We start from the raw sequence: 19,538 nt of genomic DNA on the forward strand, positions 1-19,538 counted from the left end.
TTTTTTTTTTTTTTTTTTTTTTTTGAGACAGACCCAGGTGACAGTCTTGGGGGTCAGGGTAGATATGGCATGACTTTCCTACCAGTGCACCTTGGCTATCTGATTTTGGGTTCCCTGACCTGGGGGGTGGCTTGGTGGAAGCAGCAGGCGTTCGGTGAATCCGGATTTGGGACAACCTAGGAGAGTTGAACCTTGGCCTCTTTAGAAACCAAAGCCCGGTCAGAAAACCCTGACCACCTCTTAGAAAGAAAGGCAAGTTCAGGCCCTGCCTGGTGGTGCAATGAGTTAAAGCGCAGCACCATGAGCCTAGCTGCAGCCACTTCAGCACAAGTTCAATCCCCGGCCAGGGAAGTGATCCACACAGCACAGCAGACCTCTCCTGACATGGCTGCTGCTCGCCTCAGCGGTGTGCTTCGTCAGTTTGCCTTTGTTTCTGGTGAGTCCTCTCACCGCCCCTGGACCTCTGGCCAGTTCTGTATGCATAAATAAATAAATATTTTCTAAAAAAAAGGCAAGTTCACAGTGCTCTTTGAGATATTCTTTGGCAATGTTTATTCATGACAAAAGAAAAAAAAATTGAAAGATGGTTGGGTGAGTGGGAGAGAAACTTATCTGAATTTTGACTAAGTTCCCCCTATCTTCCTTTATGCTAATTCTGAGTAAACAGAGCAGGATGTTCATAGGACTAGTTTTATTTGTATCTTCTTGGATAAATTAGGTGTTCTGTGCCTGTCTCCTTTCATGTATGATATAGCAGGTTATCTGAGTAACTTTAAAGATATTATTTATAGCAAGTTGTATCGAAATTAGCTTGCAGGTCAATTGGGAGGACTTAGAGTAGGTCTGACCTGGGGCTGACTTGATGGGTGTGTTCACACTGGAGCTCAGATGTGCTCACGGGAGTATGCTTTGTTGGGCTGGTGCTACCACTGACTGGCAGTGGGGTCACTGTGGTGAGGGCGGAAGCAAAAAGTGAAAGTACCGCTGCTGAAGGGGAAATGGAGAGACAGGGAAGCCTGCTATTTTCTGTGAATCCTGAGGAGGAACATATTCTGGTATGAATCTGTCTCGGAGAGGGGGACCCATGCATCATACAGGGATGGCCTTTCAATTTCAAGCATGCCAATTTGGCTCTGGAACGATCAGTGACATCTACCCGCCCCTGGGCATGCACGTGAGAGTAATGCCGATGACAGATGTTTCCCTGCTCAGGTAATTTGAAAGAATCTCGCTGAATTTTGAGTTACACTCATGAAAACAAAACTAAAATTGGGCTACTTGAAGGCCTCATAAAGTGTAGAATTTTCATTTTGAACCCGGAATGCTCTCAGGAGTGTGGAGAAAGTTCTGCCTCCGAGGTTAGTGACTTTCCTGGTGCTCGATACTCAGATGGAAGTGATACCACAGCCCTGCCAGGCATGGTCGGCTGCACGTCAGGCCACACGCGTCGTCTGCTTTCAAGGCGCTGATAACCCTGCTCTGTGCCTGTCACTGTATGGTGAGAAATCAGAGACCACGTGGCAGTGAGCGCCCAGCGTTGGGTGACAAGAGCTCTGAGGAGGGGCGTTTTGAGTTGCTGCGGTGGAAGACTTCATGGTTTCCTCGAGCTGGTTCTTGGAAGCAACTGAATGTGGGAAGGTTTCAGGCCAGGGGCCTGGAAGCAGGCATGGCTGAGCAGTGCTCTGAAGAGCAAGCCAGCATGTGGGAAGGGAACAGGGCAGAGGCGGGAGACCTAGGTAAGCCTGACCAGACCTGGGGAGGAGTGCCTGAGGGACACGGGGGTGGGCAGCGGCAGTTTGTACCTAGAATTTGTATCTGACCTGTGCTCATGGACAGATTGCTTCCCCTTCCCTAATACTATAGTCATGCAAACACGAAACCCTTAGCTGGTGTTGGTCAGTTGTGTTTGTACATGTGGAGAGAGGAGCCATGTATTTAAGATGCTAGGCGAAATTCTCAGCGAAAGCTCAGGCTGGTTAAGTAATTTAAGTTGAGGTAGAAGTGGTTCTTGACTCTCAGTAGGACTGGAAAATAAAATGGATATCTGGCAGAGATGTGAGAGCAAATTGTTGTCACTTCTTAACTGATGAGATGAGGAGGATGAAGCTAAAGTAATTGGAATAGATGCTCCCAACCATGTTCTAGTCGGTCGTTGAGTTTTTGTCTGACTTTTTGCCTGAAGACCTATATGTTTTGTTTAATAATTAGACCATCTTTCCATCAAAAGGGAGGAGGAAATGTTTTACTTTGTTAGTGTCTTCAGAATGAACAGCTGTATGTTTCTGCCCTGGAAAAGATGTTTAGTAAAAAATTTGTATAAGATATATCAATATAAATAGTGTACGTGGAAAGTCCGTGGAAAAGAAAGATTCAGTAATTACTAAAATGGAATGTCCCCTTAGAGGAAGATTCATCTCATAACCTTGAACAATGTAGAGCTCAATTTTCTCCTGCTTTTTTCACAGACACACCCACATTCATTCTTCGACTCTCCTTAAAGTACAAGAGGCGCCCACTCTCATCAAAGACACTGATTTTAGTAGAAGTCAGGGATGTTAGATGACTTTCAAGACAGCTGCATGACCTCATTTCTCAAGAGAGTGTCTTTAGAAATCTCCCTCATGGACATTTGCTTTTGTTCCTGAATTGTAACTATTCTGTCCAACACCCTCATCCCTCCCTCACCCTGCACCAAATGTTGCCAGGAAAACCTGTGTGTGAGAAGGACCGGTGTAAAACCACTGTCGACATGGGTCTTCTACAGCGGTTGGTGAGTCCGCATCCATCTGTCTCATCAGCCTGGCCTAGAATGATAATTTTCTCAAGCACCAGGACACAAGCAGATCTTTGTCTTAAACTTGGCAACCCCGAGTCTCTTCATTTTTTTTGCATGACGCTTCATGGGTGGACTCTGGGTGGATAATAATTTCCCAGGAGCCAAGGCCTTTGGCTGTCTCCTCAGAGCAGTGCTGTGACTCCTTGACGTAGAGTTGCTGTGTTGTGAAGTTAAATTCAAGACCAGGGCTGAACCAGTGACAGCACATGTAGACAGATTATTTCTTAACTCACTGTTACAAGATGAGATCAATGGGTTGGAAAAGGCAGCCAGAAATTTCTGGGGCTGTAATTGAGTCGTGGCGTGCCCATAAATCATGCAAGCCGCCTCCCCGACCCTGGCATCTCCCCAGAAGCCTCCCGGAAGCTCAGCCCCCCAGCGCCAGTGACAAAGCAAAAGGCAACTTCTTGTGTGACTTCTATGTAATCTTAACCATGCTTCTGTGTGGGACGAACATTTTCCTCTTTCTCTGGAGAGGCAGAAGCCTATTGAATGCCATTAAAAAGCACATGGCTGCTTCTGTGGTGAAAATAAGTTCATGGCAGGTAACTTGAATTTATAGAAGAGAGAAAAATTCTTTCAAGCTCGTTTCCCTGTGGTGTGGGCTTTTTCTTCACTTCTAATAGCTTTTATTTTAATTTCTACTTCTGAATTCAAGCAGCTGTCAGTCTCTTTATAGCCCTCTTTGAAACTCTTAGAGCGTAGGAGGTAGCCGGGCTGTCTAAGAAACTTCTTTTCAAACCAACTAAAGTATTGTTTATCCTGAATGGAATAGAATTTTTGAGGCTGTCAAGAGTGACTGATTTGAGATGTTTTCCTCGGTAGCCAGAAGGATAGGCAGAAGAAATCTTGAAGGGGAAGGTATTATTTTAGCGTCACCCATTCTGAGCAACTCCTATTACTTAGAAAACCCTTCTGGATGGTAATAAAAATTACCAGGAGAGGAGAATGTTGTCTGTAATTAATAGGCCCAAACACACTTGTGACCAGTTTGTTTTTACTTATGAATCCTCACCAGCTCTTGATGAAAAAGCAGCCGGGTGTGAGTGAGCTGACGTGGAGAGCAGTCTGCACCCTCCTATGCCTGGTGGCCATCACTGACTGGTGAGCTGGCAGTCTGGCTCCTCAAGAGGCGCCCTCTGCTTCCATGGCACTCCTGGGTGCCTCTGAATAGTTAGAGGAGTTGGATTTCACTGGTGCATGACCACTAGTCTACTAAAGTGAATTTCGGGGCTGACATTTTGTATATACTAATAATATTTGTCCTCTGCGATCAGCAGCTTGATATTTTGAGCTTGAAATGTGATTATGGCCACATTTTATTTTTCTCTCTGGGTCAGAATAGAAATAGTACTTCAGTTTCTGTTCATTATCTTGGTTCTTGAAAGGTAAGTTCTTTTTCTTAAAAATTTTAATAGGATGTCAGCAGAATGCAGCATTTGGAGGGAAATGATAGAGAACAGCTACATCCACCATATGATAGGCCAGAAACTTTTTTAGCAATATGTAGTAATTACATAATCCTTATACCAATCCTGGAGGTATATTATTGTTCTTACAGTTTGGGAAACTGAAGCTTGGCAAGGGTCATACTCACACAGGTCTCACAGGGGCTCATTGACACAGCCAGGGTGAAGCCGGGTAGTCTGCCCCCAAGACCTGGTTCCACACACTGCTCCTGACTCGTGCTAAGCCCTGCAGCCATCATTGTGCACGGAAGTCAGCATATATGGTCAGTTCTCTTCATCCTTACAGATTTGAGTTGTGTGTTTCAAACAACACAGTGATTTGCTCTTAGACAATTTTAAGAATGTTTCATTTTTTTCCATTTAGAAAGGGTAGTGTTGTTGTAAGGGATGCTGGGCTACAGCCTTGGAGAGCAAGAAGAAAGAACTTACTGTGCTTAGGTGGACTACAGGAAACTGAGACTGGGAGAAGGGAAACCACGAGTGAGGGGATCTCCTGTATGCTGGCATTTATGACATGAAACTTCCAGCTTGATGCAGATGCAGGCTGTGCGTGGTCCTTGGTGGGCTGGGTATACGTTGGAGGTTTTCAAATAGAAAGAATGAAGTAGAGTTCTAGGAAGCAGCTTCTCCTCCTGGGTGCTGAGCGAGACCTCTGCTGCCTAACATTTCCTGTGGAATTGTGCTTCACATTCTCCTTAGGTTGCTCCTATGATTGCATCAAGTCTTTAAGGGGTTGCTCTCCCTGGAAATACTTAGGCACAAAGAGTTTTATTGAGTGGCAGAATAGTTTGTGGTTGCATTTGTATTTAAACTCTTTTGGATTTGAAGCCCTGTCCTTCTCTTGATTTTAGATTTTTTTCCCCTTTTAAGCTCCCTGCATTTGTGGCAATAAGATTTCCCATGTTTTCCTCTCTCCTCCCCCCACTCCCCACCAAGGACAAGTGAGTTAATGGTTGTAAACCACCCACTGTTCAATAAAGATGTTTAACTTCTATTTTCTTGAGAGCCTGATTATGAAGTTCAAGGCTCCAAATACCTTTTCACATTTGGCAGAGTTTTGTAGAAGATGTAACGGCATCTTTTATATATACTTCCTCCCCAGTGTAATATGTAGGACTGCTAGCTTCTGAGTCTGGCAGTAGGTAATGATTAGCGTTCTTTAGCAGAGAAGAATCACAGGTGGGAGGACAGGTGACCAGTCGGGCGTGCACAGTCTTCTTGTCTCTGCAACCTGGAGCTTGTGTTCTGAGCATACTGCTCTAAATTCCCTGAGCTGTCAAGGTGTCAGGCTTTCCCTGAAGTTTATGGAAGACAGTTTGATTCAGTATCTGATTACTTTTCACTTCCTAAGGATAATAGCACATGGTAGTTATATTTTTTATTTGTTTATGTAGGCAGAAATCATGGTCTCTAAATAATGCCTCAGGACTGTGATTATGATATAAAAATGCCCTCTGCTTTACCGAGTAAAGCAATTTGCTTTGACTTCTATTGACATTGCAACTGAACTGTTCTTACCCACTTTATAATTGAATTGCTACAGACTCCCATCGACCTTTGCAAGTTGTAGAGGTGGTTCCTGGAGTTGTACCTAATGCTTATTAGCTGCTGGTGGAATGTTTCACCAGGGTCTGTGTTTTATGCCATGTGATTCTCTCATAGCTGATTCCCTTCTCGGCTTTTCCTAGCATACACTTTCTGCATATCACACTGTGCAGTATCTTCTGGGGATAAGCATGATGCTTATTTTTTTTTAATCTCGAGGCAATAGAAAGCAAAATCTGTTTTATAATTTTATGGCAATTTCAGTACATCTTTTCAGACCTTAAAATGATGACTTCAATTTATAGTTTAAGAATTGTCCTGCTTTTCTCTTTATTTTTTCTTGAGGTGCATATGTCTATATAATTTTGACTTTTGTGCTTTTGGGTTTGGGAGATGGGTGCTTATCCACTTGCATTTTGCTTCCTAGATGTGATTTCAGGTAAAGAAATTATATTACCCAAGTGAGCGATTCTCTTTGGCTTTAGACTGTCACTAATCTGCATGTTATTAGCTTTATTACCCTGCCCACAATGACTTGCATTGTTTGTTGAGGGTTAGACAGAATGAGAGGAACTAGGGCACCTGGCCCTCTCTAACCAGCAGGAAGCTGTGTCGCCTGACAGTGGAATTGAGAATTGGGGTAAGTGGGACTTTAAGAATCTTTCCTGTCTCTCTGCAGTTGTAGCCTGTCTCTCAGCACACTCCCCACTGCTGGGAGACACAGATAGCTTTCTTTCCTTAATGGGCAGTTGGCAGGGTTGAGTTCTTGTGCGCCTCCTCCCTTCTCCCTAATGGAAGACGTAGGGAAGATTTTCTGATCAGCCAATCTAGACCACCTCCTTTTCATTTACCACCTCCTACTACATGGATGGTAAAGAATCCCCCTTGGACGGTAGGGTCGGATTTGTTGTTTTAAAGAAAGATAACCCTGTCCCACTGCAATTTTAAAAGTTCCTTTTAAAAACAAACTTTGGGGCCCTCCCTGGTGGCACAGCGGGTTAAAGCACAGCACTAAAATCAAACTTTGAGTTCTCCATCCCATCTTTATCATACCAATTAATTAAATGCGCATGTCTGTGTGCCTGTGTGTGCAACTTTTCTAGTTCCGAAAAACTAATGTGTATGATTATGTAATACAGTTCCTTCTGGCCATGTTTTGAGAACAGGAATAAACATCCAGCCTGAAAAATGTATCAACATAATTTATATATGCATGCATGCATACAAGAACTGGGGTGCAGGCTGGAGGTACAGGGAGTGAGAGGATTCACCAGAGACAGGAGCAGAGCAGCTGATCTACTGAAGTATACTGCTGAGAGGAGCAGAGGGAAGACAGCTCAGGTCTGCTGTGTCATGTGAGTCAGCTCCCTGGCCCGGGGTTGGACTCTGAGGCTTAACCCCTGCTGAGACTTAACCCTGGTGCCACCAGGGAGGCCCTGTCTCAACGTAATGTAGCAACTTGTGTTTGTTTTGCCCTGAACAGTCCTTTTGTGGCTCTTACTGTTAATCGTGCCTGTTCATTGCCACTATTAAGAGTGACTCAAAACCGTCCTTTGCCCATTTTAGAAGTTGATTAGCACATGAAAAGATACCAAGAGAGTATTGGGTTTTCATTTTCTGGTTAGTTGTTGTTTGCGTTTTGGATCTGACCACGAGCCTCGTCCGCCATGCTGCTTAGGATCGCATGCTGCTGGGCCTAGGTCAGTCCCTTCATCTACGGCAGCTTCCAGTTAGAGAAGATTGGAGATCCCCAGGAGGCTCTGACCCGACCCAGTAGCGTCTGTGTGGGGTGGGAAGAAACAAATCTGTTGACTTTGCTTCAACAACCAAGGAGTGACTACTTGAAGAAACCAGTCCTGGATGCTCCAGCCAGGCAAGACCCACTGTGTTCTTTGAGTGTGACTTTTTTCCATTTTCCCCAGGCTTGTGGTAAATTTGATTATCTAGCCACTCTGGTATTTGTATGTCCATAATTGTGGGAATGTTTACTGCTGAGGACAAGATGCAAAAAAATAATACTAGGTGATACAGCTTTTCTCCCTTTGGGCGTTCTGAGAGTTATGCTTCAAGTTGAAACTCTTGGGTGTTTCATGCCAACCACAACTTGATCAGGGTTGACATTATGTTCTGTTTCTTCTTTTTAAGATTTATTTATGCATACACTACTGGAGTACAGACCCGAATTACAGGTGTGGTGAAAGGATCCCCCAAAGACAGAGTGGGGCACAAAACAGGCAGAGCATCAAAGTACACTGCTGAGGGGAGCAGCGGGTGGGTCAGGAGAGGTCTGCTGCACCATATGGGTCACCTCTGAGGTGGGGATCGAACTCATGCTGAAGTGGCTTTAACTTCTTAGTGCTGTGCTTTAACCTGCTGCGCCACCAGGGAGGGCCCCTATGTTCTGTTTCTCTGACTTGGGCCGGAAGATGAGGCCATGGACAACTCAAGTGTCCATGAATGTCCTTGTGAAAAGCAGAATTTTGTAGTGGCTGGGTGGTTGTTTGGATCCAGTCGGATCCTCCAGGATGCCTCATTTCTCATGGGTGAGCATTGCACTCTGACCTGGTTTAACCAGCTGCCATGGCACCGCACTTCCTGCGCACTAGGTCATTAAAGCATCCTTGATCACGATCAGCCTTGAACTCTGTTGTTGGCCCTTCCCCCTCTGTCTGTGGGCTTAGTGAAAACTGGTGAAGTACTTTCTTTATAATCTGTGTATCTAAAGATTTTCATGAGCTCCTTGACAGGTTTAGCTTTATTTTGACCGTTCATTCCATGTTGGTTTTTCAGCACCAGGCTTTACTTCCAGCGCCAAGTCCAGCAACACATTGAACTAACTGGTCTGGTGGAAGGGGGCGAGAGGGAAGGGAAAGGCAAGCATAAGTTACGCCTTCTTTTAATTTATAATAGTGCAGCGATGGAAACTAGCCCTTGGTGTGTTGAAATACAGCATCTCCACTTTTATTTTCGCAAAGTAGAAATTGGGTCAGAATACGTGTGAGGTGATCTGGGAGAGCCGTTTTTGATAGTAGCCCCCTGTTCTTTGCAGCCCATTGTATATCCTGGGTAACATAAGAGGAAGGACTAATGTGGCTCAAAGGAGGCTTTATTGATGTCATAATATCTGCCACATGGTGGAAACTAGGACAGCATACATATTTTCTGCTTAGTTCAAAGGTTATGTTTTGCACAGGCTTATATAAGCAAAACAAACAAAACTCTCCTACTGCAGCACTGCACACAGCCCTCCCGGCTTCGGGTTCTTTCCATGAACTCCACTCCTGGAACTCCTCGTCATGCGGTGACTTCTCCCCAGCTGGTTTACCCTTGAGTGCATAGGCCATCTCTCTTCCCCACTTTGGAGGCCTCTTCAAATTTAGGTATCAAGCCTGTTTTTTGGTGCTGACATCTTCTGGTGCTGCATTCTTGGGGCAGACAGCCATTTGAGCCAAGAAGATGTTGAAAGGCTCTAAGCAAGACATGATTGGTAGTTGTGGGCTGCCCCACTTAAATGTTAGCAAAGAGCTGGACAGGAGAGTGAATGCAGGCACTAGGAGAGAGGGGTGGGATGGATGTTAACCACAGAAGCTTTGTTTCAACCCTGCTGGTGAAATTTCCACTGACTCTTGGGCAACACCAGCCTAAACAGGGAAAGAAATCACATTTAGCTATGGCATTTATTTTTGTTTTTAAGATGAGTTTTTATATGTCAGTTCATATTTTCTCATCAGTTTTGCTTATGAGTTAAGACCTCCCCCCCCAAAATAAAATCCTTAAACACCATTAAGTCATAAAATGGTAGTTAAGCATATTAGCTTTTCACTTTATGGAAGGCTCGAGCCTATGTGATTTGATTAGTGCAGGTGATCCTGATGAATGAATACACAAAATAAAAAACTACGTCATCAAGAACTATATCAAAACTCCAGGCCAAATGGAATTTGGTCATAGGATTTTGGCCTCATTAGAGGAGAGAGTTTGTCCCAGTCCTCATTCCCCACAGAGAGCCTGGTTCTAGTGCCCTGCCCTGCACCTGGTAGGTGTTTGGGGTGTGCGGTAGTAAGGACAAGCTGATGGACTTTTGATGTAGTTTAGTAACATCTAGTTTATGAGCATTCACCCTAACTGAATTATGTTTAAATGGTCATGATGACTCTTTAGGAAAATTGTCCCCCTTAAATCTTGCATAAAAATATTCTGAACCTTTTTTTTGATTTCCTAATGGCTGTCTTAGAGTTCTAAATTCTTCTTTGGTATTATTTTGCTGTTTTACAGATTTTAATATGAAATGTTTTAGTGATCACTGAGTTCTAAATATTCCTTCATTTCAATTGAAATTTTTTTAACCTTAATCAATTTACCAGCATATGGAAATTGTCAACTATATCCTTTTCTTTATTAAGTTCTAAATGCTTGTCTGTTTTGTTTTGAGAAGAGAGAATGTCTAATACTCATCCTATAGAATTTGAAGTCTTTGGCTTTCTTTTAGAAACATTCCATGTGTTCTTAAAATGAATAACTACCCTCCATTTACTGCAGAAATGAGTAATTATGTTTGTAAAAGAGATCAACTTTAAATTATTGACTGTAGATATCTTTATATATTTTTCAGCTCACCTTATAGCAGTACTTGAGAGGACATGTTCAAATCTCTTACATCACTGTTTGATTGTTCTTACAGTTGTTGATTTTTCTTTACAGTTCTATTTGCTACTTCATACGGTATCCTTAGATGCTTATTTTCTTATTAACATCTTTATTGCATAAAATGATGTCTCGCATAGTCTACTGCCATCATTATCTCTCTTTTGGCTGTTACTTGCCTAATAATATTTATTCTTTGATTTTTCCAGTTTTGGTCTTACTGTTTCTTAGTCAAATAGTGTTAGATTAAAAAATGACTTTCGGAGAGTCACTGTGTTTTAATTGGTGAGTTTAACTCATTTACATATGTTGTAGCTGCCATCCTGTAAAAAATTGTCATTTAAAAATTTTATTTAATGTATTTCAATAAGTTTTTTCTCCTTTTCCTCTTTATCTTCAGAAATAGCAATGCTGTGTTACCCTTTTCAGTGGTATGCATTGCTTTTACTTATAAGGTGGCTGCCAAGCAAGACACTAGACAATATCAAGTTAGTCAAATAATCATATAGTGCTTCTTTGATTTAAAGTCTTAAAAAATTTTAAAAGTACTATCAATACTTTTAGTATTTGGAGCAGATTTGGATATTTTGATGTCTGACAGTTTTTTTTTATTATGTCCAAACCTTTGTTGTTTGTTGTGTGTGTGTTTTATGTAATTTATTTATTTGTTTAGTTTACACTATTGTTCATTTTTGTACAGTGTTTGCCACTGTCAGGTGCAGCCCCATAGAATCCCTTCACCAGTTCACCACCACTGCCACAGCCCATCTTGTACTCCTTTTCACAGATCTCTGCATTTGAGCTCTTAAGAAGTTTTTTTGCGTTTCCTGATTATCTTAGTTTTCTTGGGAAATTGCCTTTAGCAAGTCCATTGCAAGATCTGCTCACCTGCAGATGGTGGGTGGGGCCTCACTTCCTCCTTCCTCGCTGGCTGGGTCCCACCTCATAGCTTGAGGCCCTGGTCTTACTGGTGGTCCTGCACATGATGCTTCCCCTAGGTGGGCGCGGTGTGAAGGCAGTCAGTGCCCTTCTCCAGGCCAGAGGGAACTTGCTCATAGGATTTCAGCCTTCACTAGAGGAGAGAGTTTGTCTCAGTCCTCGTTCCCCATAGAGAACCTGGTTCTAGCGCCCTGCACTGCACCTGGTAGGTGTTTGGGGTGTGCTGTAGTCGGGACACCAGGGGACTTGAACATCAGCTGCTTGTGTGCCTTTAGATGAGTCTAGAGTCGGCAGAGGCCTTCAGGCTGTGCCTTTAGATGAGTCTAGAGTCAGCAGGCCTTCAGGTTGTGCTCACCCTAGCCTTTCCATCTGAGTGTCTCTCAGAGAGGTGTAAATGGTTTGTTTTTTCAGTGAAGTTATATATTTTTATTTATTTTTAAAGTGTTTTGTCATGTTGTGGTGGTTGGACATTATGTGGGAGAGGAGGTGCGTTTTCACTTCACATCTCATAAATATCTCGACTGGAAATTTCCTGGCTGGCCTTTCTTGTAAACATATTACTGGGTTGTTAAAAGCAAAATTACTTTGTTCTCAGTATTTTTTTTTCTTTGATTCTATTGAGTAACTTTTTGATATTTAGAAGATTTTGCTATTTAGATCATGTAAGATCTCCCTGGCCTGAAAAAGTGAATTTGTTTTCCAGTGTTACCTGAACAGTGTCCACAGGTCACCAAATGCATCACCAGGAATTTGCTAGAGTTAAGTTAAACTGATAAGTTAATTTTTTTTTTTTTTGCTTTATACTTTCTTCTGTCTTCCCTGCCCCCTTTTCTTTTTCTTCTTTTCCTTTTGCTACTGCTTAAGTCACTGTAGCTAAGAGAGAGGATCATGAGATAAAATCCTTCCTGTTTTGTAGACCATACCTTTCTGAGGATTCCAGGAAACTCCTGTGCTTCGTACCATGCTCACTATTTTAGGCTAAGTACAAGGCAGTAAGTAAAGGACTCAAAGGAAACTCGTTTTGGCATCTTCATTGTTAGGAAATACGTTGGAGAGCAAGACAAACAAGAAATGAATGAAGAGGGAGGGAAACTCAAAACCATGTCCCCCAGCCACGCAGGCCTGGCTGATTTGTGTGCTTGAAGGATAACCAAGCTTGAGACATGGCCTTCACCCTCAAAAAATGCACAGTGGACACAAGGAACTAAAACCAGGTCATGAACTCAGGTGACAGTGAAACTTGGACTTGATGCTTGCTTAGAGTTGTGAGAAAGAGACAGGGCAGAAAATGTGGTTAGCAAGTGCCGGGTGGTGGAGAAGGTGGGAATTAAGCAGGCGTTGTGAGGAAGATGTTTTTTCTTCTCTGTGGTGGTTCTATTTCTAGTGAGCTTCTCATCTTGGAGGCTGCTCATCACAAAAGTGCTTCAGCTCCATTTTTGCTCTCATTCTGAACACCCTCGGTACGCACAGGTGGCTTGTCTGTCTGTAGTAGATACCTGTGAAAGGTAACACCTGAAAGGTTGTGTGACACTCACAAGAAATGAAAGGTGGAAAATGATGAGAGTATCTGACTTTAATTCTCAAGTACAAATTGGTTTCATTGGGTTTAAAAATCTTTATTCCAGAAATAGTTGGACAACCATGAAAAAAGAAAGCATTACTTTCCTGCTAGGTCAAAAACAGTCATTTGATTTTGGTGACATTCGAGAAATGATCAGACATATTTGTGTTTATGTGCTCAATATTAATTTCCCCTTGAATTCGGTGATTCTCGGTAGATAAACTCAGTCAGGAGAAAGGGAGTGTAGCATCCTTCTGTTAGGCTGCTTTGTGTGTTCTCACCAGTGTTCTTTTCACTTGAGGGTTCAGAGTGCTACTGTTGGCAGGAAGGAAGAGAGAAACTCTTTAATAGATTGTGATTTAATGGGTTGAATGACAATTTGTGCTGTGTCAGCCTGCTTGGGAAGAGGAGTTGAGGCCATGCAGATGAGACTGAGTATCTGCTTGTAGAAGCATTCCAGGCGTCTTTTGAAAGCAACCTTAGGCCTTTGCTCTCTGGTTCCCCAAAGACACTGCTCATTGACAGGTTTCTCCTGGTAGGAATGAGTCAGGGAAGAGCTGATCCAAGACACTCATTTGCTGCTGTGCTGTGTCATACCCCGCTGTGCAGACAAGGGTGAGGCCCAGACAGCAGAGGGCCAGCCAGGATCCAGCCTCCTGAATCAGAAAAGCTGCTTGCATCTGACTTCTCGTGAGCTTATTATTCTCTTCTGCTTTAGCACCGAGCCTATTTTACTCCGTCTAGCCAAGCCCTGAGTGGGTAGCTCTGGTGCCAGTAAATATTCAGGATTTTACTTTAGACTCAGTGCTGGGGTGACATTTGGTACCCTCTTAATTCTGAAGGGAGTCATCGCTCAGGAAGGCTGAGACAACCAGGTAGGGTTTGGGAAAGCTCAAGGTCTAACACCTTTTTCAGGGACTCATTTGCAGAAAATAATTGGATGGACTTGAGCTGGACAAGGCATGGGGAAGAAGCAGCCTTTGCTTCAAAGTAGACTGTATCTCAGAATAAGAATAGAAGAGGTCTATCTGTGGGTTTTGGTTGTTTGCCTGAAAATATTGACTCTTGTTTTTGGGCCTGCACTACTCCGGTGAACTTGACCCTTTTGTGGCAAAGGGTTCTAGAAAAAGTGACATCACTGAAAGGGGAGTCAGAATATTCTAGGCTGCACATTTGTGATGGGAGGCAGAGCAAAACTTCACAGAGATACTTCAAGAGGAGCTCTGCCCTCAGAAATGTCATTCAACTCTTGCCCTTGTATCTCCCAAGCTTCTTAACGACACACTCCGGAAGGAGAAATCTCAAGCGAACTCCCTGCTACCAGAATCTTCCACACAGGCCCATCCTGGTATTTCTAAGTACTCCTGCAAGAATCCCTTCTTGTGGCTGTTCCTATCATCTCTAACTCCTACTTCCCTGCATTCAGCCTTTCCCGATCTCCATTTCGAAGATTCTTTCTCTTCACCTTATTGTAACTTTGAGGATGACTTTGCACAGTCCATGTTTGTGATTAGCATCTTGGGATCTAGTTTAAATGAGGCCCTTTAATTTCTCTTGTGCTTCATTATTAGGCCTCAAATTCATCTCAGATGGTTTCCACAGAGTAGGTTCCTTGCTGTCTTGGCATTCATGCCTGCATCATTGTTTCTGGACCTCAGCCTGAGGTAAAATACAGGTTTCATCAGCTGGAAGCTGGCGGGGGCACAGCTGAACTCACGTGTCTATCGCCTGCTTCCAGCTGTGCTCACCCATTCCTTCTAAACTCCAGCCCAGCCCTTCCATCACAACAGAATGTTGCTGCCTCTTCAAGGCCTCCAGGGGTGGGTAACACTTAGTGGGAAATGTGAGGTAGGCCGGGGGCTCCAAGCTCTTTGTGGGTGCTGTTCGGGCCTGTGGATGGTGGCAGTGAGCACCACGAAGGCGTGGCACCAGCTGTGAGACCCAGCTGCTCTTGTGTGTTCCTTTTTCTATCTTCTGATTTTCCACCCAAACCCGTAATGCGCACAAATGACACTAAGCCTGTTACATAAAGCGGCCCTCTCTGAGTGACTGAAGCGTGCAGTCCATTAAGAAAACGCTCTTTAGTTTTGGTTTCAAGTTATCCCCTATGTCACTGCAGGGGCCTTCTCCTCCTGCAATATCCTCTCTAAATGTTCACAGGGAAATGGAAGTTTCTCTGTGTCCAGGATTTAATAAGTTGAGCCATTAAGTTGTAATTCAAGACACCGGCTCGGAAGACGAGGCTCCTTCAGAGCTGTTTAATTTATTATGCGCTAAGTGGTGACCGGTCCCGGCCTAAAGAGCATCCTGCGACAGCGAGGGAGGCTGGGTCCTGCGCACGGGCGTGTGCTCTGAGCTGTCTGTGTGCCCTGCTTGATGCGCACGTCTGCTCCTCGGGGCCTGGGAGGTCACTATGGCTGCCATGAAGGCTTTCACCTTCCATTTGATCTGATTTAATACTGTGTTTTCTTGTGGGGAAAAGCACTTCACTATGTTTATCGCTGTTTTAAGTATCTTTGTTTAAAAAAAAAAAAAAGCAAAGTCTTTCAAATCAGGATACCTACATGCTCTCAGGCTGAATTGTAAATGTAATTTTGGGTATAATTTGATTGACTAATCAAATGAAGCCATAGCATCACTGGAGGAGTTGCCTTGTCTCCTCTGACTGAATGTCGACACCTTTGCTTTCCCTCCCCAGGTGATGGGCCTCATCCCCCAAAGGAGGCCACCCCAACCGGCAGTCTAGACTCACTCTCCTCCCCATCCCCCACATCAGCAGCTGTCCCAGGGCCTCCTGGACCAGACAGAAACCACCTTCCCACAGATGGGGGTGCTGGGGACTGGGCATCTGCCACGTAAGTAACTGTGCTTGCGTTCGGTGCTGAGGGAAGGCGGGCCGGGCTCTCCTTTCTCAGTCTTCATGGCCGGTGGGTCCTGACGCCCTGACACCTGAGGACCAGTGGCGGGGGCTGCCAGAGGCTGAGTTTCCACAGAACAGGCCTGTCTTGAATAGGATCTCGCGTTTCCAGGCCGGAAGGGGTGGCCGCTGCTCTCTCAGGGCTGTCTTCAAGTTCAATTCGTGGCAGTTTGGGATTTGCACAGAGGAAGTGGGCTGGGTGCTACTTTTGCTGTTGCAAACGTGCAGAGGTGTGAGGAGACAGGCGTGATCGATGGACTCGCGAAGCTATGAATGATGTTCGAGTTACGGGGGTTTCTGAGAGCTTTGTGCTCGCTTTCTGCTCTGTTTGCTCTGTCGCTCCCTGCGTACTTGTCAAGGGATGGATGAAATACCTGATTCTATCTGTTCCGTTTGGTTTCCTGCTGGCCACGTGCAGAACAACTCAAATATAGTACGACACACGTTCCCGACACAAACAAAACACCATGAGCCCCCGCTGGGCCAGGTGAGCGTGTGCTTGCTGTGGGGCCATGCAGAGGAGGTGTGCGGCAGCTGAGCGTCCCCAGCGATGACGGGGTTTCAAGCCACAGCTCACGAGACGTGCGCATTTCAACCTGATGGCATTCGAGTGTCCTGTCTTGAGAGAAATTTAAAAAAGAAAGTCGCTTAAAATAAATCATAGGTAATGATGTCACGCCACTCTAGCTGGGCATTCTCGGGACTTTAAATGGAATTGGAAAGTATGACTCACATTACTTGGCTTTTTAGAGTTCCCGCTGACTTCACATGAAATCATTATGAACTTATTAAGTATTAAAAGAGGCTGGGAGAGATTTGGTATGCTCAAATTTTGGGGTGACCTGAAGACTTTGAAAATCATGAGGCTCTGGCATGGGACACAGGCTGCGGGGAGGCTTTCCTCGCGGCCGTCACCCACATGTTCCTTTCCATGCCAGGGGCTGGGTTGTTGGATTTAAACTACGTGTCACTCAGACGTTTGTGGCCTTTTATTTTGTCCAGAATAGAGATCCCCTTTCCTTTAGTGCTCCAAGCGATGACCGCGGTTACATAGGAGCCCGGAACCGGCTGCCGTGGGCCCTACTGCAGCGGAATTGGGGCTTTGTCTTTTTTTTTTTCCTTAAAGCAGAAACGAGATGTCTAATTATTTCTTCCATTGGCATCCAAAATAGTCGATGGAGAGGAGTGTAGCCTCCTCCTTCATCCATGGAGGTTCTGTGGAAAAGTGACATTACAACGCGGCACGATCCAGCCACACTCAATTCACAGCACGTCCATGCTCGAAACATGAAGAGCTTGATATTTTTGGTCATAAATCAAATGAGCAGTGAATTCCCCAGCTCCCTATTCATACACATTTTAAAATGTCACGGAAGGCACTCCAACCTTGAGAGGCCAGAAAGGGAGGAGGGGGAATGAGCAGTCGCAGCGAGTCTGGAGAGGAGATTTTTTATTGAAATGTAGTCTCTCTCCTACTTCAGAAACGTGTTTCTCCTGTGCACTGGAGAGAAGACAGTTCTGTTTCTCCTCAGCATGCAGAATGTTTCTTCTTGTCTTTGACAGGATTTACCGGCATGCGTGGTGGGTCCACATTTGTCATGGCGCTAGGACCGCCTCTCCTGGGGGGGGGGGGCTCCCCCACTCCCAGGACTTGCCGGACCCGCTTGCTGGGCCCCTCCCAGAGCCATCTGAGGTTTGGGGGGCGGCCTGCAGATGCGCTTCTCCCACCAGCCCCGCTGATGGTCAGTGCCCCTGCGAGAGGGCACCGTCCCGGGGCTGGGCACGGCCTGTAGATGCCCGAGCAGTGCGGTGCGGAGGTACCGTCCTCTCCAGGGTGTGGGGTGTTCACTTTATCAGGGAGCCCTGGTGCCTCCACTTCCTTTGATCCCTTCTGCCTGCAGTTGTCTCTTCCATTTTGCTCGACAATCCTGACCTATGTCAGGGTCTGATTTAGGTTCCACCCTCAGGAAGCCTCTCCAGGGCTCCAGTCTGCAGGGGGATTCGAAATAGTGCTTCTCTCTGCCTCTGCCCAGTGCTTAACTTTGAGGAAATCTTCCCTTCTAGTGTTTGTTTATATTAACCTTTCAGTGTTACTTGATAGCTAAGTGCGGGGTGTGTATCTGTATCAGTGTCTCTGCATACTTGCCCCTTCCCGCTCCAGCCTGCCTGTCTCAGAAATATTTTGAGGAGCCTGCAAACAGTTTATTTCCCACAGTCCTGGAGGCTGCAGGGCCGGGTGCTGGTGAGACCTTGTTTTGGTGTGCAGGCTGCTGAGGCCTCAGGCCTGTGTGGTAGAGGAGAGAGAGCAGCCAGTCTCCCGACTCTGGTAAAGACACCAGGGGTCCTGCTCTTCATGACCTCACCTAACTCAGTACCACGCAGAGGTCCCGCCTTCTAGTCCCGTGCATGGAAGAGGGAGGGGGTCGACAGACAGACTTTTTTATGCCATACCACTGTCTCTCGTTCCTGGAAAGACCATACATTTCTTGACTAGAAATGGGTCTTTTGTAGTGACATTGACATCATTACTAATGAATAAAAAGATCTCATTTTAATTTTTATGCATATTAACAAATACTCACCTTTGACAAACACTTCCAGCTGTATTACTGCGTATGTCTTAGCAACTATGTTTTTTTAGTTTCTGGTCCCATTTTCCTTCATCTTTCTTCCGTACAGAGTTTAAAAGCTCTCCTTCCAAGAATTCACAGAATTTCCTCATTCTCTGTAGCACTTGTCTTTGCTTAGGATTCTGTAGACTTAATTTCACTGTGTGTGTCCTTTTTTAAAATTCCTCATCTCTGTGTGAGCTGTACACTGTTGAATACAGTAGGGTGCAGATGCTAATGATATCCCTATTAATTAAAACCATGGTTATGTGGGTCCTTGCGATTTACTCAGAGTTTGTAAAGGTGGGGGTGTGGCCGTGGTACCTGAGTTGCCTGGGTTTAATCCAGGTTGGACTTTCCACTCCCTGGCCTCCTGGCTTATCTCAGGTCCTGAAAAATGAAGTCCAAATGGGTACGGATTGCGCAGAGCCCCGGGAGTTCTGTTGTACAGAAATGTCATGACTCCCGACCACCAGACGGCAAATTTACAGCACAAAACCAGCAGCCGAGATTCAGATCTAGGCGGTGCGTAAATACAGCTGGAACATCTGACAGGTAGAAAACAATACAGCAGAATTGGATTTCTTGGGTTTCTGCTGATGTTTATGACTTGTGGGTATTATTCATTGCAGTCAATCAATCTAGAGCTATTACTTACCTGTACCCTCGGTAAGGTGACGGTTGACTTCATTGCCAGTGAGGAATTGCTAGCTCAGTCTCCTTGGAGGACATTACATCATAGGTCAAGGTATTTCAAATGTTCCAAAGTCATTTTTTTCCCCCAATAAAGCAGTTTTCTCTAAACAGGTTTCCTTCAATTGTAAATGATGGAGCAGTTTCTTGACAAGTAATCCTTCTAGGTTGCTGCCACAAAAGAAAATCTTCTTTGAAGAAAGATCAAGCATTGCACTCTTCTTCATCTACAGATTTCAGATGAAAAGGAACACTTCCTTTTGTGTGGCTAATGCCCATCTTCAGGATGGCAGTGTCTTCAGGAGAACTCTTTGTTGCTGCAGTG

General features: G+C 44.7%; 1 protein-coding gene across 1 annotated transcript in view; it reads left to right on the top strand.

Annotated features, from left to right (window-relative positions):
* The window catches only part of ARHGAP10 (Rho GTPase activating protein 10), a 220,674-nt gene that overhangs the window by 183,513 nt on the left and 17,623 nt on the right, over positions 1–19,538 (top strand). The window contains exon 20 of the mRNA XM_004685315.2: positions 15,693–15,849. Coding sequence (XP_004685372.1) covers positions 15,693–15,849 — 157 coding nt within the window. The remainder of the gene's footprint in view (positions 1–15,692; positions 15,850–19,538) is intronic.

The sequence above is a fragment of the Condylura cristata genome, unplaced genomic scaffold (assembly GCF_000260355.1).
Source record: "Condylura cristata isolate star-nosed mole 26May11 unplaced genomic scaffold, ConCri1.0 scaffold00018, whole genome shotgun sequence".
Lineage (NCBI taxonomy): Eukaryota > Metazoa > Chordata > Mammalia > Eulipotyphla > Talpidae > Condylura > Condylura cristata.